The 19,632-nt window shown below is 39.9% G+C and overlaps 2 protein-coding genes across 27 annotated transcripts in view; one reads left to right on the top strand and one right to left on the bottom strand.

Annotated features, from left to right (window-relative positions):
- Positions 1-6,313, top strand: part of chdh (choline dehydrogenase) — a 10,862-nt gene extending 4,549 nt beyond the window's left edge. Inside the window, exons 7-11 of the mRNA XM_020615819.1 lie at positions 794-822; positions 1,330-1,464; positions 2,011-2,153; positions 3,922-4,024; positions 4,386-6,313. Of these exons, the coding sequence (XP_020471475.1) occupies positions 794-822; positions 1,330-1,464; positions 2,011-2,153; positions 3,922-4,024; positions 4,386-4,804 (829 nt within the window). The 3' untranslated portion in view covers positions 4,805-6,313. The remainder of the gene's footprint in view (positions 1-793; positions 823-1,329; positions 1,465-2,010; positions 2,154-3,921; positions 4,025-4,385) is intronic.
- LOC109970859 (voltage-dependent L-type calcium channel subunit alpha-1D) overlaps positions 6,314-19,632 on the bottom strand; it is a 78,400-nt gene continuing 65,081 nt past the window's right edge. For 25 of the 26 annotated variants that reach the window (XM_020618714.1, XM_020618743.1, XM_020618760.1 and 22 more), the window contains 11 exons: positions 19,101-19,202; positions 16,161-16,297; positions 15,117-15,233; positions 14,570-15,015; positions 13,991-14,020; positions 13,558-13,698; positions 13,048-13,205; positions 12,632-12,744; positions 12,314-12,448; positions 12,006-12,191; positions 6,314-11,419 (listed from right to left, as the gene is read on the bottom strand). In XM_020618714.1, the coding sequence (XP_020474370.1) occupies positions 11,114-11,419; positions 12,006-12,191; positions 12,314-12,448; positions 12,632-12,744; positions 13,048-13,205; positions 13,558-13,698; positions 13,991-14,020; positions 14,570-15,015; positions 15,117-15,233; positions 16,161-16,297; positions 19,101-19,202 (1,871 nt within the window). In that variant the 3' untranslated portion in view covers positions 6,314-11,113. The remainder of the gene's footprint in view (positions 11,420-12,005; positions 12,192-12,313; positions 12,449-12,631; positions 12,745-13,047; positions 13,206-13,557; positions 13,699-13,990; positions 14,021-14,569; positions 15,016-15,116; positions 15,234-16,160; positions 16,298-19,100; positions 19,203-19,632) is intronic. The other variant, XM_020618722.1, reaches the window with a different exon arrangement.

Below are 19,632 nucleotides of genomic sequence, written 5' to 3'. Positions count from 1 at the left end.
GGTACATTTTGTGTGATTAGAGATATATTTAAGCATGTAAGTATTTAATTAGAGTATGCTGCCTGAGGAAGAGCGCCAAGTTTTAAACATGTTGCAGTCCAGAGTACCCGCCTTTTATATGTTTTACATTCCATTTAATGCCTGTATTTGTGCACATATTGAGCATATTAAATTATTTTAGTGGTGATTTTGTTGTTGTTGTTTTGGAAGCAAACATTTTCTTGTGGTCATTTCTATGGAAAAGTTGGGGGTTTTTCATAAAGGGGCTAATAATTTTGACCTTAACTGTATGATGCCTAGTTTGAATGCGTCTCTATGACTTCATTTAGATTTAAAATGTGTCCTGGGCGATTGGATCACAAGTGGACAGAATAAGTAACAATCATCCCCTAAGCCCACATACATCATGTTTTGAGCAGATGTTAGTGTTTACATCCATTCACCTCCACCTGTGGTTGAGCCCTGGCGTTCATAACAGACTTATGGATTTTTGTGAATCTCTGCTGAGTGTTGGAAGTAGATAAGTTAAAGTGGAAGTTCTGCTTTTTGATAGGGGCACTCATGCTTTTCCTAGCAGGCTGGAAAATGATTATCGACCGAATGCTGATATATTTTGAGTGCCAACATTAAGTTTACATCACACAGTACTTTACAAGTGTACAGTACTTTATAAGTGTAAACAACCACCAAGATGGATCGTGATCCAATCACTGAAACCTCTTGCTGAGGTGTTCTGGGACGCATTTGAACACATATGTTTTGTAATGTAAATGCTATTGCATCTCCGATAAAGATGTTCAAGGGCAGCACGGTGGCGCAGTGGTTAGCACTGTTGCCTCACAGCGAGAAGGTTACTGGGTACTCCGGCTTCCTCCCACAGTCCAAAGACATGCAGCTTAGGTTGATTGGTGTCTCTAAATTGCTTTCCATAGGAGTGCGTGTGCGGTTGTTCGTCTATGTGTTCGCCCTGCGATGGATTGGCGACCTGTCCAGGGTATACCCCGCCTTCGCCCGATTGCCAGCCGGGATTGGCTCCGGCCCCCCGTGACCCTGTTCAGGGACTAAGCGGTAGAAAATGAGAGATGAGTGAGTAAAGATGTTCAAGGAAAATATGTCATAGGTTCAGGATGTGGTGGTTGCTGTGGTGAGAGTGCACCAACACTAAAAAAAAAAAATGGAGAGAGAGCTGGGCATACTGGAGATGTATGTATATCGACAGGTATGAACGGTGATGTGTCCCGGCTGTCCACTTGTGTTCAGATCCCTGAGAAGCATTTTAATACCAAGTCTAAATGGGACCTACTTTGACTCCTGGTTGTTGTTTCTCAGGTGTTGGCAGTAACCTGCAGGATCATTTGGAGCTATACGTCCAGCAGCAGTGCACTCAGCCTATCACCCTCCACAAGGCACAGAAACCTTTCCAAATGGTTAAGATAGGTCTTGAATGGCTTACCACGTTCACTGGTAACTAAAGACACCTAGTGTGCACATACATATGGCGACATTTACACTCTCCCAAATGTTCTACAATAATAGTTTTAATAGTATTCCTTCATTTAATCTGCGAATACCAGTTATTGATAGGTATGGGTTTATATAATCTCTGCATTTTAAAAGAGTTAGTGGAAAGTTAATGGAGTTTGAGGAAAACAGTTTCCTACTTAATGAAATATTCACAGTATGGTTTTCCACAGTTGGATCATATCCTCTATTCTGTAAGTATTACTCATTATTTATGTAGATCATCTGCTTTCCAGCCCCGAATGATAACCAGCCAGATGCACGGAATTATTAATCTCCAGTGCGGGCACAGATCACATAACCTTATACACCGCAGGAAACAGTCAGTTGTAAATGTTTTGAGCTAGTGTTTTTGTCACAACCACATTCATATGGTTCTTTTAAAGAATTTGCTTAAAGATGGTTGAAAAAACATCTGTTGAAATGACATTAACTTGCACAGTATACAGATTGTGGCCCATCTCAGTTACTGTGATGCTCGTCACCTAGGTTATGGAGCAACAGCCCACATGGAGAGTGGTGGATTCATCCGCAGCCGCCCACTCGTCACACACCCCGACATCGAATTTCACTTCCTGCCCTCACAAATTATCGACCATGGACGAGTTGCCTCCAAGATAGAGGCATATCAGGTGTGTGGTCTGTGTTTTTTGTGAGTGGAGTGGGTGGTGGAGATGTAATGAGAAAATATAATTGATATGAACATTGGTGTGTTTGGCAGCTTTCACAGGTTTGAGATTTTACTGCTCTTTTGTTGTACAGGCAAATAACTGTGTGTGTTTTCTGGCTGTTAGTTCAACCATGTGCTGTAGTCCATGAACTGTTGTGTGCTCTCATACCTGTACACATGCACACACTGAAACAACCACATTATTAGCCATGCTCTATTAGATAAGACCCTCCTGCATGCACAGCACACAGGGCAGTGTTTACAGAGTCACACATGCCATTCCTTGGGAATTGGCTGCGCCAATTAATAAAACGATTTCCTTAGAGTCAGCCTGTTAATTATTTAAACTCTTGCTTCTTTTCAGTGAATTATAGCTGTCACATAGTGTATACCCCTGAAATTAGGCTTCTATTCATATTATTTATTTATTTATTTGTCTGGCCCAAGACATTCACTATATACATCCTGTTTTAGCTCATATTTCTTAAAGGACTTTTATTATAAACTGTTCCTAATATTCTGACCCTCTCACGTATATAGCTGTGGAGGACAAAAATATAGAGACACTGCTAAATATAATGTAGTCCAGTGTGACACCACCTTTAACTATGACCTCAATAATAACAATATAATTAAATGTATACATTTATGAAAATTTCACCAAAAAATAAAACGTTTTAAGCTTCATAAACACAGATGTTAAGGTGGAAGTGTTGCACTAAATTGTATACAATTGTACAGGTGTACCTAATAAAGTGACCTGTGAGCATACATCCACTTGAGTGCCTGGATTTGGATTTTGTATGCTACACACTACCCATGGATGAGGGCAGATTTTTATTATATATTCTTTAATGTCATCTGAGAAATATAAAGTGTTAAATGTGAGCAAAATTGTCATTGGTTTATTTGTGTTTAATTAATGGGTGCAAATCCTTAAATATGTCATAGGAAATAGGTTAAAGGGCGATATCAGTACAACTATGAAAGACAATAAACCACACAGTGGTTGTTCCACTTGCACCACTTCTCATTCATCATTTAGCAGTAACTATCACTGAGTCTGAGTTCTGGGGTTTCCCAAAGATATCTCTGAGTGAATAAATTCTCAGCAACTCAGCTGAAGAAACTTTCCATTGCAGAAGGGTTTAACGTACATGTCAGGATTGTTGCCCCTTGCATGTTTTGCCATGATAATCAGAGTGCTAAGCATTGATTCGCCCAACCCCCAGAAGTTCCATGCTCAATTAAAACACTGCTTAAAACACTGTTAAATTAGGGAGCTTTCTGTAAAGTGTCAAACATTTGCTTTCATTCAGTGTTTTGATTCAGCACCTGTAGAGGTTTTCTGGATGTGTGCTCATTACAATCTATCTTGAGAATCCTCAAAAACATCTGGATGAAAAAATATTCTGTCCACTGCATAATAAAGAAAGATTTGAATCCATTTCTCAAGTTGCACCTCTTCTACAACATGAAACAAAGTTTTCATTACACTTTCGTTCTAAATAACAACTGTTTTTCCTGTGTCATACAAAATGAGTAAGTAGATGTGTCATTTCTGGCTACCTGGACAGCAAGCACAGTGGCAACTAATGAATTCTTTTTTATTGTGCAGCAGATGAAACATTTTTTTGATCCAGGTGGTTGGGAGGAGTCTGGAAAAAGCTTGAGAACAGCAGTAGATTAGGTATCAGAGATTAACTGGGTGTTTATAACTTGTGTTGTAGGTTCATGTCGGACCAATGAGAAGCACCAGTATTGGTTGGATTAAGCTGAAGAGCGCCAATCCTCTGGATCACCCAAATATCAATCCGAACTATCTCTCCACTGGTAAGATTCTGTCACTGAGCACTCAGGAACCAAATCCATTAAAGTCCATTAACTCCAGCTTATTTCCCAAAATATTAGTCTTCTCATACACAATGAGACATACTCTACACAACGAATATCTGGATGTACTTTGCTTGACATTTTGCTGCGACTTTTCCCTTGATGGCTGAGCTACTATTTTGAACAATGATAATAATTTTAATGAATTTTACTTTGTGCATAATAATAAATATTAGCATCTGAAGAAGAAAGTTATTTTGAGTAGGAGCCTGGAGTTGGGTTGACTGGCATACTACTAATGGAGCAGAATTTAAAACTGAGAAAGCCTGATTTTCTTCTACATCATGTGCTCTCCTCTCAGATATTGATGTGTGGGAGTTCAGGGAGTGTGTCAAACTCTCCAGAGAGATTTTTGCCCAGAAGGCCTTCGACCCATTCCGTGGACCCGAAGTCCTGCCCGGCCCTCAAGTCCAATCCGACGCCGACATTGATGCTTTTGTCCGCCAGAAGGCTGACACCGCCTACCACCCATCCTGCACCTGTAAGATGGGCTCGCCCTCTGACCCAATGGCAGTTGTGGACCCGAACACACGTGTTCTGGGTCTGGAGCGGCTGCATGTAGTCGACGCCTCCATCATGCCCAGCATCATCAGTGGCAACCTCAACGCTCCTACCATCATGATGGCAGAGAAGGCTGCTGACATCATCAGAGGCCGCCCTCCTCTCGTCAGCCCACGGGTTCCTGTGTACCGACCGTCAACACTCGATACACAGAGATAAAGGCAAAGGGTACATGTGGTTCAGAAACAGTTTACAACACAGTCAGTTGTTAGGCAACAACATGTGTGATCAGTTTATCTTGAGCTTGATTAGGAGCTGATTGTTTTGCTTTTTGAGCCGATATTGTAAATGAGTCGTGTGTTGCCTTGTTAACACATCCGATTTGCAAACAAGCTAACATACTGTGGTTTGTCTAGTAGTCACAGGTTAACAGTAATTACAAAGGTCTGATCATGATGCTGAATACAGTTTCATAACATAATCTTAGAGCTATTGCAAAGCAGTTTGAAGACATTCTGATTATGGTTTCCTTCCGACCTGGTTATGGTTAGTGGACTCAGTAACTAAAATCAGTTGTTTGCTCAGTTTAACTACGTTGGCTTGTCTGTAGCAGTTTTGACTAGCCAATGCTGAAGATCAACAGTTGTAGGGACAAACCTACTTCACCAGACACTTGATTTTATATACTCTATACATTTAGTGTTGGCTGTGCTGGCACTTCATGATTGCACAATATGATTGTTAGGAAAGATGAACAATTGCATAGTTACTCTGAACATAATGAAAAGTAGTTCCTCAGAAGTTTTTGCTCAGTTTGCCTGGCATTACCTTGTCAGATATGTTGGATAACAATGCACCAATTTTGCAATGTGTTTGTGTGCATGCACACCCACGTCATATGTCTTAAATACTACACAGCTGCAGTGATTCTCAAGCCTTACAATCTTTGACATCAATAATGCCTCTAACATTGCTTAGTTAACATTTCAGCCACAGGCTGAGATAAGCCACAGTGACATTTTCAACTGAATTCTACAGTACAGGAAATGTGTTATCTGGGTTTCAGGTTTCAAAGTAGAACAAAATCTGATCAAAGTGTCTCATGTTCATTCAGTCCATTTTTTCTAATTGGAGTCACAATGAAACCTGGATTAATTTCAGCACAGATAAGTTCAGTTCTGAGGAAAGTGGTTTCCCCCTTCCTTCTTAGGACCACAATCATATTTTTTAGCCCACTACTTTTTGAAACAGTTTTCCCCTTTGTATATTATCTCCTCATCACAATTTGTTCACGTCTGCCTTCATTCGACAGCTAAAGTCTTGAGTGATCACTGCTGCTGTCTGATACCAAGATAACATCCCTCTTCCTTTCTGAAAACTTGCAGATTTAACATTTTTGTCACAGAAAGCACTGACGTTTGGAAAGAAACAGCCACAGCTGTTTTTCTGTTTTGCTCTGCGTTGTGTTGCTCTGATCAGGACTCAAACTCAAATCATCCTGGTCTTGAAATCAACCTGTGGACCTGCAGGTGCTTTCTCACTGGCTCTGGTTCTGTGAAAATCCAAAGGCAGCTTTTCTAAACGTTGTAGCATAATCTTTTATTTGGTTGTATATATGTTTTCTACAGCATGAAACTACACTAGCTGAACTATGGGAAGATTCATACAGTATGTAGTCAGAATACAATCCTCACTCCCACAAGAAGACATTTTATTATGAAAACATCATTTATGATAAAATGCCTCACAGTACTTAGAGCAGAAAAGACTGCAAGCGGACCTTATGTCAGGGCAGAGGAAAACAGGAGCTAGACAGAGTGCATTCAAACTAAAAATATTTCATAACATAGACTTAATGCAATTTCACTACCATACTTTTTTTAATTTCAGAAGGAACAGTCTTTCTGAAGGCACTGTTGTGTACATAGAAAGTTAAAGCTAATCCATTGTGATCATCATGTGTCATTTGCCTTTGGTGCTCTATGTTTATGCTTTTGTCTCAAGTTTGACAGCTCACAAAATCGCCTTTTGACACAGAACTGTTGAATCTAAAGTGCAAATTATATTTCAGAATATCAAATCTGTCTAACAGATCTAGTGTTAACCTGCACTTTAGTTAAAATATACACTAAAGATGTCTAAAAACTAAAATACACTAACACCTGTCTGTATGTATTGTGGATGTTTACGATGAAGCTTTTAAAGATGATTGTGTGTACACTAAACAGATCAGATAATACCACTGTTGCCTATAAGATCGTGTTTTGATGTGACTCAGGAGCTGCGTTTCAGTTTGATCCACCCAGGACTGACAGTTTTGAGCAGATGTTTGAACCACCTTTACTGAAAATTTTCCTCAAATGAATGCATGAAGTGTTGATTGATACAGTGAATTTTATTGTCTTATTAAGCTTTGCACTACCCAACCAAGTATCTTAGCCCAGCATCATTATTATGATAGTTTATTTGCAGTCTTTTATATTATTATTTTAATGTTTAAATCATTTGTGGCCTAATGACGGAGTAACGTGGATCATAAAGGGAAAATTAATGTGAAAATTTATACAGCTTTTATTGTTTGCATGTTTGTTTTTGCTTTTTTTTTGTATTGTAAACAAACACTAGAAACCAACCTGACCTTGTTCTTATGACTTTATTCAGTTGTCTTTAGAAAATTCCTCAGCAGGTTCATTGTCAGTTTAGGTGAGAATTCAAATGTACAAAACAGGGTTTTTGTTTTCATTGGTACAAAATCTATAAGGTACTAATACTTATGCTACAAAATAGATAACTATAGCTTTTAGTTTTCATACAACAAGTGGGTAGAAAGCAGAAATCTTCAAGTACATCACTTAGTTTTTACAAACACTGTACAGATTTTATACATCGTCATTTCATAGACCTCTGAAAAGCAGTGGAACAGTACAAAAATAAAGTTGTTGGTTGCACAACAAAGCTTTGTCACATTTCTTCTGATAAAACTCTAAATGTTGATGTATTTAGATAGTTGTACTGTTTTTCTTTCTGGGTGTTTACTGGCTGCCACTGAGGTCCTGACATGATGTGAGCCACCAGATTTGGTCATTGACTCAAGTTACTGAACTGTAGAAACCCAAGCAGCCTTGGCTTAGATCTGCTCCGAACCTGTCTGTTTTTAAATCACTTCTTAAAACGCATTTGTATTCACGGGCCTTCGACAATTTTATTGACTGATGTATTTGTTTTGACTATGTACTGTATTTTTCTTGTTATTTTGCTGTATAGATGTGTTGTATCTGGTCTTAGGTATCTTTATTATTATTATTATTTATGTTTTACTGGAAAGCACCTTGTAACGCAGGTTTAGAAAGGTGCTATATAAATAAGCTTTGCTTGCTTGCTTGCTTGCTTGGCCATTCAAATTAGACTTTATTAAGCTTTGTAAAACCAGTCAGTGGCACTGAATTACTATTTGAGTTTTACTGAAAAAAGTGGTGATCCAACAATTAGTGTTTCTCCCATTATGGTCCTCCCTGTTTTTTCTGTGTAAACAGGAGTTACATCATCTGCTGTAGAAAATGTGGCCGCCTCTTTCATCACGAGAGGCTGACGTTCAGAGAAACCATCCCAGGATCACAGGTTTAATCCCCCACAACCAACTGTACATGACGCTATAGTCCTGTGTTCTTTGTGGTGTTGTATCAGCTCAGAAGTGTGCTTCAGAGGGAGAAATATACAGATTTCTGCTTACAGCATGTAACTAATGTGGCTTTTGAAGTGCTCTTAATTACTCTAATATATATATATATATATATATGTATATAGTCATTAGGACCCAAAACAGTAAAACAGAACCTCTGAAGATTGTATTTAGACAAAATGAAGAGGACGGTAACTGTGTGTCCCTATTCCAGACAAACACCAAGATGACTTTCTGAGTCTGCTTTCAGATCATCACTAACAAATCCTCACTCAGAATTTTGGGGCGCCTGAGGTGGCCGGTCAGATTAAAAAAAAAAAAAGTTCTTTACATGAAAATAAAATTTTTTATATAAAAATGTTTCACATTATTTAGTCCTTTAATCTGTTTTACATACATTTTTTGCAAATGCAGCCTTTTCCACAACCAACACACCTGGATAGTTAGAGGTAATAAGAATAATATTTCTTAAATGTCTCAAAGACAGTTTACATGCTTGTGTGTGTTAGAAAATGCATAAGTCTTTTCTATCTATTGGCCACCAAAACCTGCTTATCAATGAATCCTCTGGAGAGAAGAGGAAATAAGTACATTTCACATGCGAGAGTAGTTCAGACACCGGCTCACATCCCACTGTAGGTCACATTAGACTGTAAGGGTGTAATCAGTCATGTTCAAATCTTGTGTTACCACTGTTCATAAGAACTAGTGCACAACTCAGAAACAACGTAAACATGAACCATATCTGGAATAATATTAAAATATTGAAGTCTGTAAATGCACTCAAATCAATTTTGGTCTTGTATTTGAAAAAGCCCTTTGATTGCACAGATGGAACCTGTTGCCCTGACAACAGTATTTAGGGATTGAGGAAAATAAAAAAAATAAATTAGATTGCCCTGTGTGATCCAGTGTTGCTTTATAAAACCTGAAGACATTGTTACAGTTGGCAGTGGTAGACGAACATGGGTTAATGGAGGAGTACAGCACATGAGAGATGGTGCTTCACCTCACTGTTTTTACCTGTGAGCTGTGTGTGTAGACAGCAGCTGTTTGGGACATCTTGCATATCCCTACAAATAAAAGGCAAGAGCTAACGTTAATCACTCCACTCCAAGAACACACTATATACAAGCTATAAAAAAAACCCCGATATATTCAAGTGAGTCTCCCTTTCAGTTGCGGCATTGTAAAAATGCAACACGTAAACAGTAACAAACAGCAAATATCTGCCAAAGCTTTGTGTCGTGATCCATTTACTTAATCATAGTACAAGCTTGAGAGAAATTCATTCAAAATCAGTCACGTGACACACGATTTATGGGAATGAAGCAAAGCTTTTCAGCTGTCGAGGCAGTGAAACATTGAGCCAGACAGGACTGACAAATGATACTCTCGTGCTAACTTTGTACTTCAGCTGTGAGGCATTAATTTCTGAATGGTCTTATTTTATTACCTTTTGTTAAGGAATGGCTGTAGATTACAACTTCAAAATGTCACAACACTCTGAACTCTACTTTTTTCATAACTACTCATTCAAATAGTCTAAAACAGGTGTGAGTAAAGTGAATCATTGCATATTCTGTCTGAGTTTGTAACAATGAAATGGTCTCTCCTGTGCTGTAATAACATCCTCAACTTCCTTTTTCATGGTCAAGTTAATGTGTAAGTTGCTGAGTTAGGACCTGGTTGGTTGGTGTAAAGAAGGAAAGACTTAGCTTATCTGTGTCATGTCAGCATGCAGGTGAAACAGAACAATATATTTTTTTGTCAGTGATATGTGATTCCCTAATTCAAGTCAAAAACAGAGATGAGTAATGTTTAACCCTGAACTGTGAACCTAGAGCAGCTCCCTGACTCACTGGCTGGAGTAGCTTTGGATCAGCACTCTGCGCTGAGATTAGCTGAAATAAACCAACAAAAATATTATGTTTATCTCATTTTGTTCTGTGCAATTCAAATCACGGAGGCCAAAGTGTAATATGAAGAGTGGGGCGCAAATCAATGTTAGCATAACTGTAGAAAGGGGTTAAAAATCACACATTTTAAAGGCATGAAAGTCAACTGAATACAGGACATATGTAGCTTTGTAAAGCCACCTCACACATTTTCCCTGATGTTTGAAAGGTCAGCTCTCTGTCACCGATGTTTGTGTCTGACATTCAAATCGGAGAACACGGTTCATGTTCTGGAAATGTGAGTAAATCTAATGCAATAACCATTTCATATAGTGTTCAGAACAGTTACACATTTTCCATTTTATGGTCCCTTCATATTCAGTAAACAGTGTAGGCCTCTTGGCCTTGTTTATCACATAGATTGGGGACAGTGTGACAGAACTGTGCCAATACTGCACCCCAAACTGCAAACAAACTGAAAGTGAGACATTTTACCACACCCACTGTTGGACTTTAGCTGCTGGACAGTAGTAGTAACCCTCAGCAGAAGTTGTTTGAAAAATTACTTCCCAAGCTTTGGGCTGGCTTTGCAAGGCTGCCATGTTTATGCTTGCGTATGCTGCTGTATCAAAGCACTGCTAATAAAGATAACAATGGAAAGCAAATGGAAAACAACTTCTAAGGAGTGTTGTGAATTAGGTATCAGGTGGCTCGCAGATCTCCCTCTGGTTTCAATATTTGGTGAATTTATCTCAGCCTTTCAATAAACCTAAATGTTTTTCTCACATCTTCCTGGCATTTCCATTCTCCACTCCACAGAAAGAGAAAACAAGGCACTTTATTCTCTTATCCATCCATATTTTATCATTTCTGTCTATTGCAGGATGCAAAGATGTGGAACAGTATCAGAAATTCAATTGAAAAAAGCTAAATATCCTGTCTGAGCGGCTGCTATAGTGACGTGATCCATATCATCTCGTCTGTTAGGTCCTCCTCGCATTTCACGGCCACGTACGGCTCCTCGTCGCTGTAGTCATGGATGCTGCAGTCTCTCAGATGCGCGGTGGCATGTGGGTCTGAGCTGACATTCTCTGTGCTCCCAGTGTTGCCGTTACCCATGCTCCCATTCAGCAAATTACTAGCAGCGCTCTCCATCTCGTCAATTGTCATCTCACAGGCATCTGCGATCTCGTGTTTGGTCACTGACAGAAACTTAGGGTCTCTGGCATATTTCCCCAGACCCTCAGAGATCAACACCTGAAAACAACAAGCAAAGAAATAATCTCAATTGAAAATTGCTGGGAAATGATTTTATAAATAAATTCACGTCAGAACTCATCTACATATCAGAGTCCGCCTGAGGTTATCTCAACCATGTGTGCATGATTCTGTTGAACAAATCCATAACTCGTTCCACCACTAAAGGAGTACTGGTCCTGCCTCACAGTGATGGTATGAGATCATAGTGAATGAGACGGTTCATAAGCCTGGATGAGGAAATGAGCAGTAACAGGGAGCCAGCTGGTAAAAAGCAATGAAACATGGAGCAGTCCTGCCACAGCTGTCAAGGTGCCTGTACAGTACAAGGAGTTGTGTGGCTGTCAGATAAGACCTGGTCTTTCTGATGTTACTGTAACTAGTGCAAAGCGACATCCCTAAGAGTGCTCATAATGGATCCAGGAAAATGCATAAACAGAGCTGAAACGATCAATTTGTTAACTGACAGAAAATTCTGCTTCTGCATCTTGGTAACTGGACTGTGGCACATTATTTTTGACATTTCATCCAAACATTCAATCAGTGAAACAATCAATGAAAACACTTCTTGGTTACTTTTACTCACAGCCTCTACCAAACTGCTAGCACTGCCTCTCTCCTGCATGAAGTGTGAGTGGCTCCCTGCAGGTAACTGTGGACGTGATGGAGAGTGGCTGCTGTTGGAGGGACCGTCGTGACCACTTGTATACCATGAACTCCTCTTCACTGCTCTGGGGATGTTGCCTACACTGCTGGGACTGCGCCAATCCACCTGAGTACAAACACACACTTTGCCTTCATTTTGCCACAAGTAACTGATTGAGATACTAATTTCATAAAGCATACTACCAGTAGAGCCATTTCTCACACTTTGTTTTGTGACAATGATCACACCTGTATGAGTGGTGCATAGCAGGGCAAGCAATCATGGCTGACGGGTGAGGCAGGAGGCGTGGCCCAGGAGCGCGGTGACCTCATAGGAGACAGATGGCGAATTCTGCTGGCATCGAGTCCGGCCAGTGCCATTACCTGAGCTCAAGATGATTAAGAAGAATCAATGAAGGGAGACATTTTGGGTGCAGGAGGTGGAGACACAGATCTCTTAGAGGTATTCCTACCATTGTTTGACAATAGCATACTGTATATTCACTTATCAGAATATACATAAACAGAAAAAGGTGTGTGTGTGTGTGTGTGTGTGTGTGTGTGTACCTGTTGCTGCACCAGGTGTAGTGGAACAGCTGTGCACAATGGAGAGGAAGGAGTGTTATCCTGGCTACTCCTTCTCCAAAGATGCTCAAAACCGAATGTTGGCCTGTTGGAGGCTGACAGGAAATAGAAGAACCAAAAATGATCACTCTCTGGACTCCAGCTATGGTTGCTTACTGAATGTATAGCATCATTTTATTCAAGAATAAAGTTTATTGAAACAAAAAAAGCTAATTCAAAGTACAGTTTTATACATATAACGTAGTAACACATGTTAATTTATTTTGTATTTTCCTTACATTAGTACTTGTACTATGCAGTTACAATAAACTGGGTCTGAATGAGAGCAGCACACTGAATCACTGAATCATCAATTTTTTAAATAATAAAAAAAAGACAGCTACGCTGTAGCATCTCACCTTGAGTTGATGGTAAAAACCATTTCCTGGGCGACCACCTGGTGTCTTGGTACATCGGCTGGTGGTCATCATCGTAGTAACGATCAGGCTGGCAGGCACCCTTGGAAACCCCAAGGTCCAAGTCTTCCTCTCCATCACGATAGTCCTTGTTGGACAACCTGTAAAATAAAAGATTTTTTTTTAAAGCAGCTCTCTTATTACAGTGATTTAGCCCATAATTCTTTGCAAGGTGGTGAAAATGAAGTGACTCCTGTGTAATCAGTACAAAAATTTGGATTAAAAAAGCTACAGGTAACAAACAAGTACAATAATAGTGGTGAGTGTGTTGCCACTAATGTACCATAAACTACAAGCTCATCCCAAATAAATTTTGCTACTCAGAGAGAAAATACTTGTACACTGTATATGTAATATTAATCAGATACACAGCAACAGTCCAGCCGTGATGCTACAGGACACAACTGTATTAGTGTTTATGTGAGATCAAGTCAGGCTGACGTTTGCTGCTACCTGTCCGTTGTGAGCATGATATCATCTTCGTGAAACTCCTCTCCACTGTAATACACTCCTGAGCCTCGCTCATCGCCGCTGTCCCTGGCCCCCGGCTCCTCTTGACGAATGGCGGTGTGAAGTTCGCCACCGCTTTCTGACCTGACATCCACACATCAACACACAATGAGTCATAAATTAATCAGTGCAACTTTGACAGTTATACTGTACATGCAGCACTTAAAGATTAGATGTCTGTCTTTTTTCTTTTGCTGTTTGTTGGAGGTTTTACGCAGTGCACCACGGAGTTGCATTTCCCCACAGTATTCATTCACTCTATCACGTGGATTGAAACTGACACAAATGGCATCTTTTTATTAACAAAAAGCCTCCGCCATCAGAAACAACATAATGTGAAATGAAGCTCTGTTAAGTGGTAACATTGTGCACATACCTAATGTAGGCCTCATAGTAGCATGTCCTGCTTCAAGGAGAGGACGGGGTCAGTCGCACAGACAGGATTATTTGGAACAGGTGAATGGGAAAGGAAGGGGGTTTGCAGTCAGTGACAAAAGAGAAGAGGACCCATTAAAACACTTAAAAACAACTTATTTTGTCCTAATGAGAAAGGCGGTGTTACTGGTTCCATTCTGAATGATGACGTACCAGTGAAAACTGCTGACAACAAAATTTGTGGTTTAACCTGTTTTTAACTTGTCTTCAATTTAAAAATAATACAGGTGCTTTAATATGATACAATTGTGAGTCATTTAACATTTTTGTGATATTTCACAGCAGTGTACTCAGTTTTGTTGCACACCATACCTTGTGTTCATCTGCTCAATGAAATTTTGAGGTCACTTTTGAACAATTCATAAAAATATAAGTATCAAAAATCAGATCATACCAAATAATTCTACAGCTGCTTTGGTTTACACAAAACAAGATTCTCCCATTCTCTTCTCTCTTTACTAACCTAATGCTGTTTCTGTTACAGTAAGTCAGGGCCACTGTTAGGTCTCAATCCACTGACCTTGTGGAGTGTGACCTCCGAGACTTGTCATGCACCCCTTCACTGCAAGTAGATGCTGACGGTCTGTTTTTGGTGGAGGATGGGGGATTTCGCCTTAGCAAACACTTCTGCTGCCTCCCATTGGTAATGTTGAGAAGTGAGGGCACATTGGCATTGTTGAGGTTGGCATTAGAGGGTACTGGCGATTGATGGCAAGTGGAATTGCAGTTAGAGTAATTAAATAAATGAGGGGGGTGATAATGATGATTATACTGGATGGGTGAAGAGTTTATCTCCGTCTCTCCTTCCCTGTCATTGCTGCTGGCTCTCTTGCCAGTTAGTATGGGGTCAGTCGGGCCACTGCAGGAGAAGGCCAGGACTTGTAGTGGCCGCTGGGTGACGGTGGTCGGGTGGGAGGAGCCTTGCTGATCCCCACTGACGTGGTTCCCAAAAAGACTGCCATTGCGCTGCACAGAGACATAGCAAACCAATGAGAATGTTTTTATGGAACCACATCAGGCATAAATTATTACTCAAACCAGAAGATTTTATCTTTATGAATGTTTACCCGGTAGATTTCCTCTTCTTCATCCCCATTTGCATCTACTAGCCCCGCCTCCTGCAGGTCACATGATATGGCTCGACGGATCTCTGGCCCAATGTCATGCAGCGTGCGCAGGCCAGCCTGCAGAGAGAGTAGCTGTAACACCAACCCTGCAGTACCATCATAACCAGCCATTATGCGGTTTTATTTATTTTTGTATCTCATCTGGTTGAGAGAAAACTGGGTGATAACATTGGCAAATATTTCAGTCTGTGCTCAGACTGACAACAGTGATTACAGAGTGATTCATAAACACTTAACATGGATTTAGAGGTGGCAAGAGTGAGTGCACATATATTTTTTGAGGGGCTTCCAATAAAACAATGACATGGAGTGTTATGAGAGAGGTGTTGTCACTCAGTGTTTTTCATTGGATGTCAGTGAGTGCCACAAAAGACATTCTTTTCACCTTCAGTGTACAGGGGCAAGACAGAAATCTTACAGATGGATATCTCAAAACATTGAAAAGTTCATCTAAATGGTCTGCATGGATTGATATCATTGGATGTACAGTAGGAAAAAATGTGTTTGTAATTTAGGTGAACCCACCCTCTAATTTCCATTATATGACCCACTGGAAGTCAGTGCAGGGACCTGACTTTGGTATGAGGTCTTAGTAGATCTCTAACAGCAAGACTCCTAATAAGCTGCAGACACCTGAGGGGCTTTTTGGGGAGATCTGAGAAAAGAATAAAGACAAATTGACAGCAGAAAGACTATACTGCACCTTGTGTCTTTCAAAAGGTCTCCTGGTCATTCATGTTCACATCACACTGACTTTGTGTGCTGTGGCTATTAGAGTCTATACTTAAACCAGTAGTTCTAATTTTAGTTTTTCAGAGATAAGTTATTCAGGACTGACTGGACACTCCTCTCTCCTCACATTGCATCTTTTCTTGGCATCTTATGTGGGCTGGACTATGGCACAAGGAAAAGATGAAAGTGAAGGAAATGTGGACCCATGTAAGGGACTTGGGAAGCAGCCAGAGTGTATCATTATTTACTCACTTGTAGAGCCATAGTGATGTTCAGCCTCTCCCATGAGCGCCTTCCCACAAGACCTTGCTCTTTGCGCCTCTTGAACTTCCTGAAGTAGTCCTGTATCAGGAAGGTGGCATAGAACTTCCCCACTGTTACCTCGTCATCTGAGTGAACAGATCAAAGCCTCTGAGATCAACAGCAAAATACCTGAATACCACACTTTTGGTATTTAGCACAAATCAAATTATACAAATTATTTTCAAAATAAAACCCCTCAGAGTTTACCTTCTACCTCCCATAAAAAAAAACAGAAACACAACTTGGCAGAAAAGTCAAATTGCACTAAAAGTATCAAAACTGAAACCCATTAACGGTAAAATGTCACAGTGATGAAGCACCACTGCTGCAGAATGTTGCAAGAAAGAACAGCCTCGACACTAAAACAACCTGTAATAAACAAAATGACAATAATACCTAAGCATGTCAACAAAATGCCATCTGCACTGCTTGAGCATTATTATAAACATTCAGACTAGGAAGCACCATGTCCAGAGGATCATAACACACACACATGCACACCTGCACGTAGGCAGCAGGTTTTTACCCATCAACAGATAGCATCTCTGCCTGCAGCTCACATCTAGCTTTATCTCTGAAAACATGTGGTTAACAAACGTGTCTCACACAGGCACAAAAAATTGCATACACATACAATTTTTCATGCGATTGTACATGCACCCTCTTGAACTCATACACCTTAATGTACCAAAATCAGTTAGCATTATAGTAATTTATGCAATAAACATTAAGGAAACAGACATATTTACTGTTACTTCAAATAATGACCACAGAGATCACTGCTAGGTCACATGTTGGCAGAATTTACAACATTTAATTTCAGTCACTTCAGAAACAGATGGGCAGGGATACTAAATCAAGACTGGGTCTGATTCGCTCAGATAAGTGATGGCTGACGCTGACTGGGGAGAAAACACTTAAGAAAAAGGAACCTGAATCATGGTGTGCAGAAAATGGGTTTTTCTTTTCTCCTGGCGCCCAACATGTTTCTTTACATCACCCGACACAGCCAGAGAAACACAACAAAAGGCTCTGTTCAGAAAAGAAAACCTGACCAAACATATTTAAGGCCACAAAATGTTTATTTTTTGTGTAAAGCAGAACTTGGTGATGTTAACCACTTTTACTAAACTACATAATATTCAAAGAATGTCTGATAAATTGGACAGATGAGGTCTTACAGAGCCTTCAGGCCTCTATTCCAGATTTTTCACATATATATAAATGTATGGACCAACTATTATCAGATCAATTATATTTACATGACATGTTGTAGGTTGGTTTTTCATGATTTATCATTTGGAGCAAGTGATCAGCCTCATTTTATGGAAGAGGATTGGGGGCACTGTAAAAAAGTTTATTACATTTTTTTTTCAAAATTCTGAGAAAGCTTCCATATAATTTTGACTTATTGTCACAGAAAATAATAATAATAATAATAACTGAGCCATACTCCATAGGCCCAGTTACATTTTAGCACTGTATTTAACTGACTCACTTGATAAAACTATATGATTGTATTTTTCTTAGTAATGCCTCATCCTGGTGAAGGCAGATCAATGTACAGAAAATGTTGTGCATGTGAAAACAGGTTCTTTTTCTGGATACAGCCTGATGACATTTTAAAAAGAGGTATCAGTAGTTTCATGCCACCAGACTAAAACAGAACTGCTCCAAAGAGCTAAGGACGTCAGAAAGAGAAGAGAAGGCGGCCAGCACTGAGCACGCTATTGAAAGCAGAGGAAGCTGTGGAGGAGTGAGGCTTAGCAGAAGAGATTCAGACACAGACAGAAGGGTTAGCAAACGAGTGTACACAAAAACACATAGTAGAGATGAAGCATAGTAAGCATGGAAGGACACTGGGCAAACTGCATGCACACAACTAGAGGAAGCTCTATGTACACACTAGGCTAAGTGTACATTCATACCTATTTGGGAATTAGTTACAATTTCCTAGAATTCCATTTGTACAATATGAAAACATAATGCAAAGCATTTAATGCTGTAGTTTTATGGGTATAGAAAAGAGGAAGTTGACATGCGACAATGATATTTGGAAAGCTTTGTATGACTGCAAACCACACTCTGAATTTGCACTTGTATTCGGTATTAGTGCATCATTTTTATATTTATAAATACATATATATGATATATCATATATGATATACTTGTATCTGAGCTTCAGAGCTTGGAGAAAGCAAAAGGTGAAAAGCAGAGAAGAAGATTATGCTGCAGGTTGAGTTCAAAAAGTGTCTATGCATGTTTTGATACAGTTCCTCAGCTGCAAAATTGTGTCATTCATAGAATTTATTGTAACTGATGTGAATTCAAGATGGGCATAGCATCCGTTTCTCTGAAGACAGAAAGAATTAACTGAAGCCCATCGCAGCATGGTTCCTAGATGATGCACAGTAAACAGTGGGGAAAAAAAGTGAAACTGCATGCTAATGTGAAAATCAACACAGCCAAAGTGTGTAAATGTCTTTGACTCCCTTTTCAATTCAAATAAATGAAATATTACATTTGCATTCAAATGCATGTCCTTTGGTTGCCAGCCTTCCTTCTTCTGTTAATACACACAAGCACAAACACAGGACTGTTTGTAGTGTGACTTCCTTCTCTGTCAATGCAAATGCCTCCCTAAGAAAGACCAAATGTAAATTACAGTATACTGTAGTTTATGTGCTAGGTAGCCATTATTAATATTAAATCAATTCTTTCCTGGGAAAATGCAAATGAAAAGTAGCTTATTCAAACCAAGTGAGTGAGAGAACTGTACAGAAAAAGAGTGAGCTAACAGCTTAGACTGTGAATGATAGTGAGAAGCAAATGAGCCCTGTTTATCCAAAGAGTTGCTCATGTTTGCCTGTGTGTGTTGTGAACACTGACCACTTGCAGACGGCACCACTTGGTCCAGCAGTTTCATGCTGGTCCTCTTCCAAATCTTCTTGATCACAGCTCTCAGCTCCTCATTGGCTTGCTCCAGGTTACCTTTGAAAATGTGAAACATGTAACTGTAAGTAGACACTGAGAAGACATTACTGACTGAACAGCTACAGGCCCCTCTTGTGGCAAAATGTTGAATGAGAACATCTAACCACAAGGAGTTCAAAACACCCTTGTGAGCATCTGCAGAAAATAACGTGGGCTTCATAGACAACTCGAAAACATTTTGGGGAAAACCTGGTCTGATTAGTAGAGATGGCATCCATCCCACTTTGGGTGGTGCGGTTCTCTTATCTAGAAATCTGGACGAGTTTGTTTTACAACCTAAATTATGACAACCCAGAGTTGAGTCCAGGATGCAGGGTCGCAGTCTTACACGCCTCTCTGCTGTCTCCTTGCAGCTGCTACCCACCCAACGCTCCCAGTACCCCATAGAGACTGTGTCTGCCCCCCGCCCACCTAAATTATATAAATC

Source organism: Monopterus albus, unplaced genomic scaffold (assembly GCF_001952655.1).
Source record: "Monopterus albus unplaced genomic scaffold, M_albus_1.0 scaffold6.1, whole genome shotgun sequence".
Taxonomy (NCBI): Eukaryota; Metazoa; Chordata; class Actinopteri; order Synbranchiformes; family Synbranchidae; genus Monopterus; species Monopterus albus.
The sequence above is the reverse complement of the archived record's forward strand: the minus strand, read 5'-3'. Positions and strand labels throughout refer to the sequence as shown.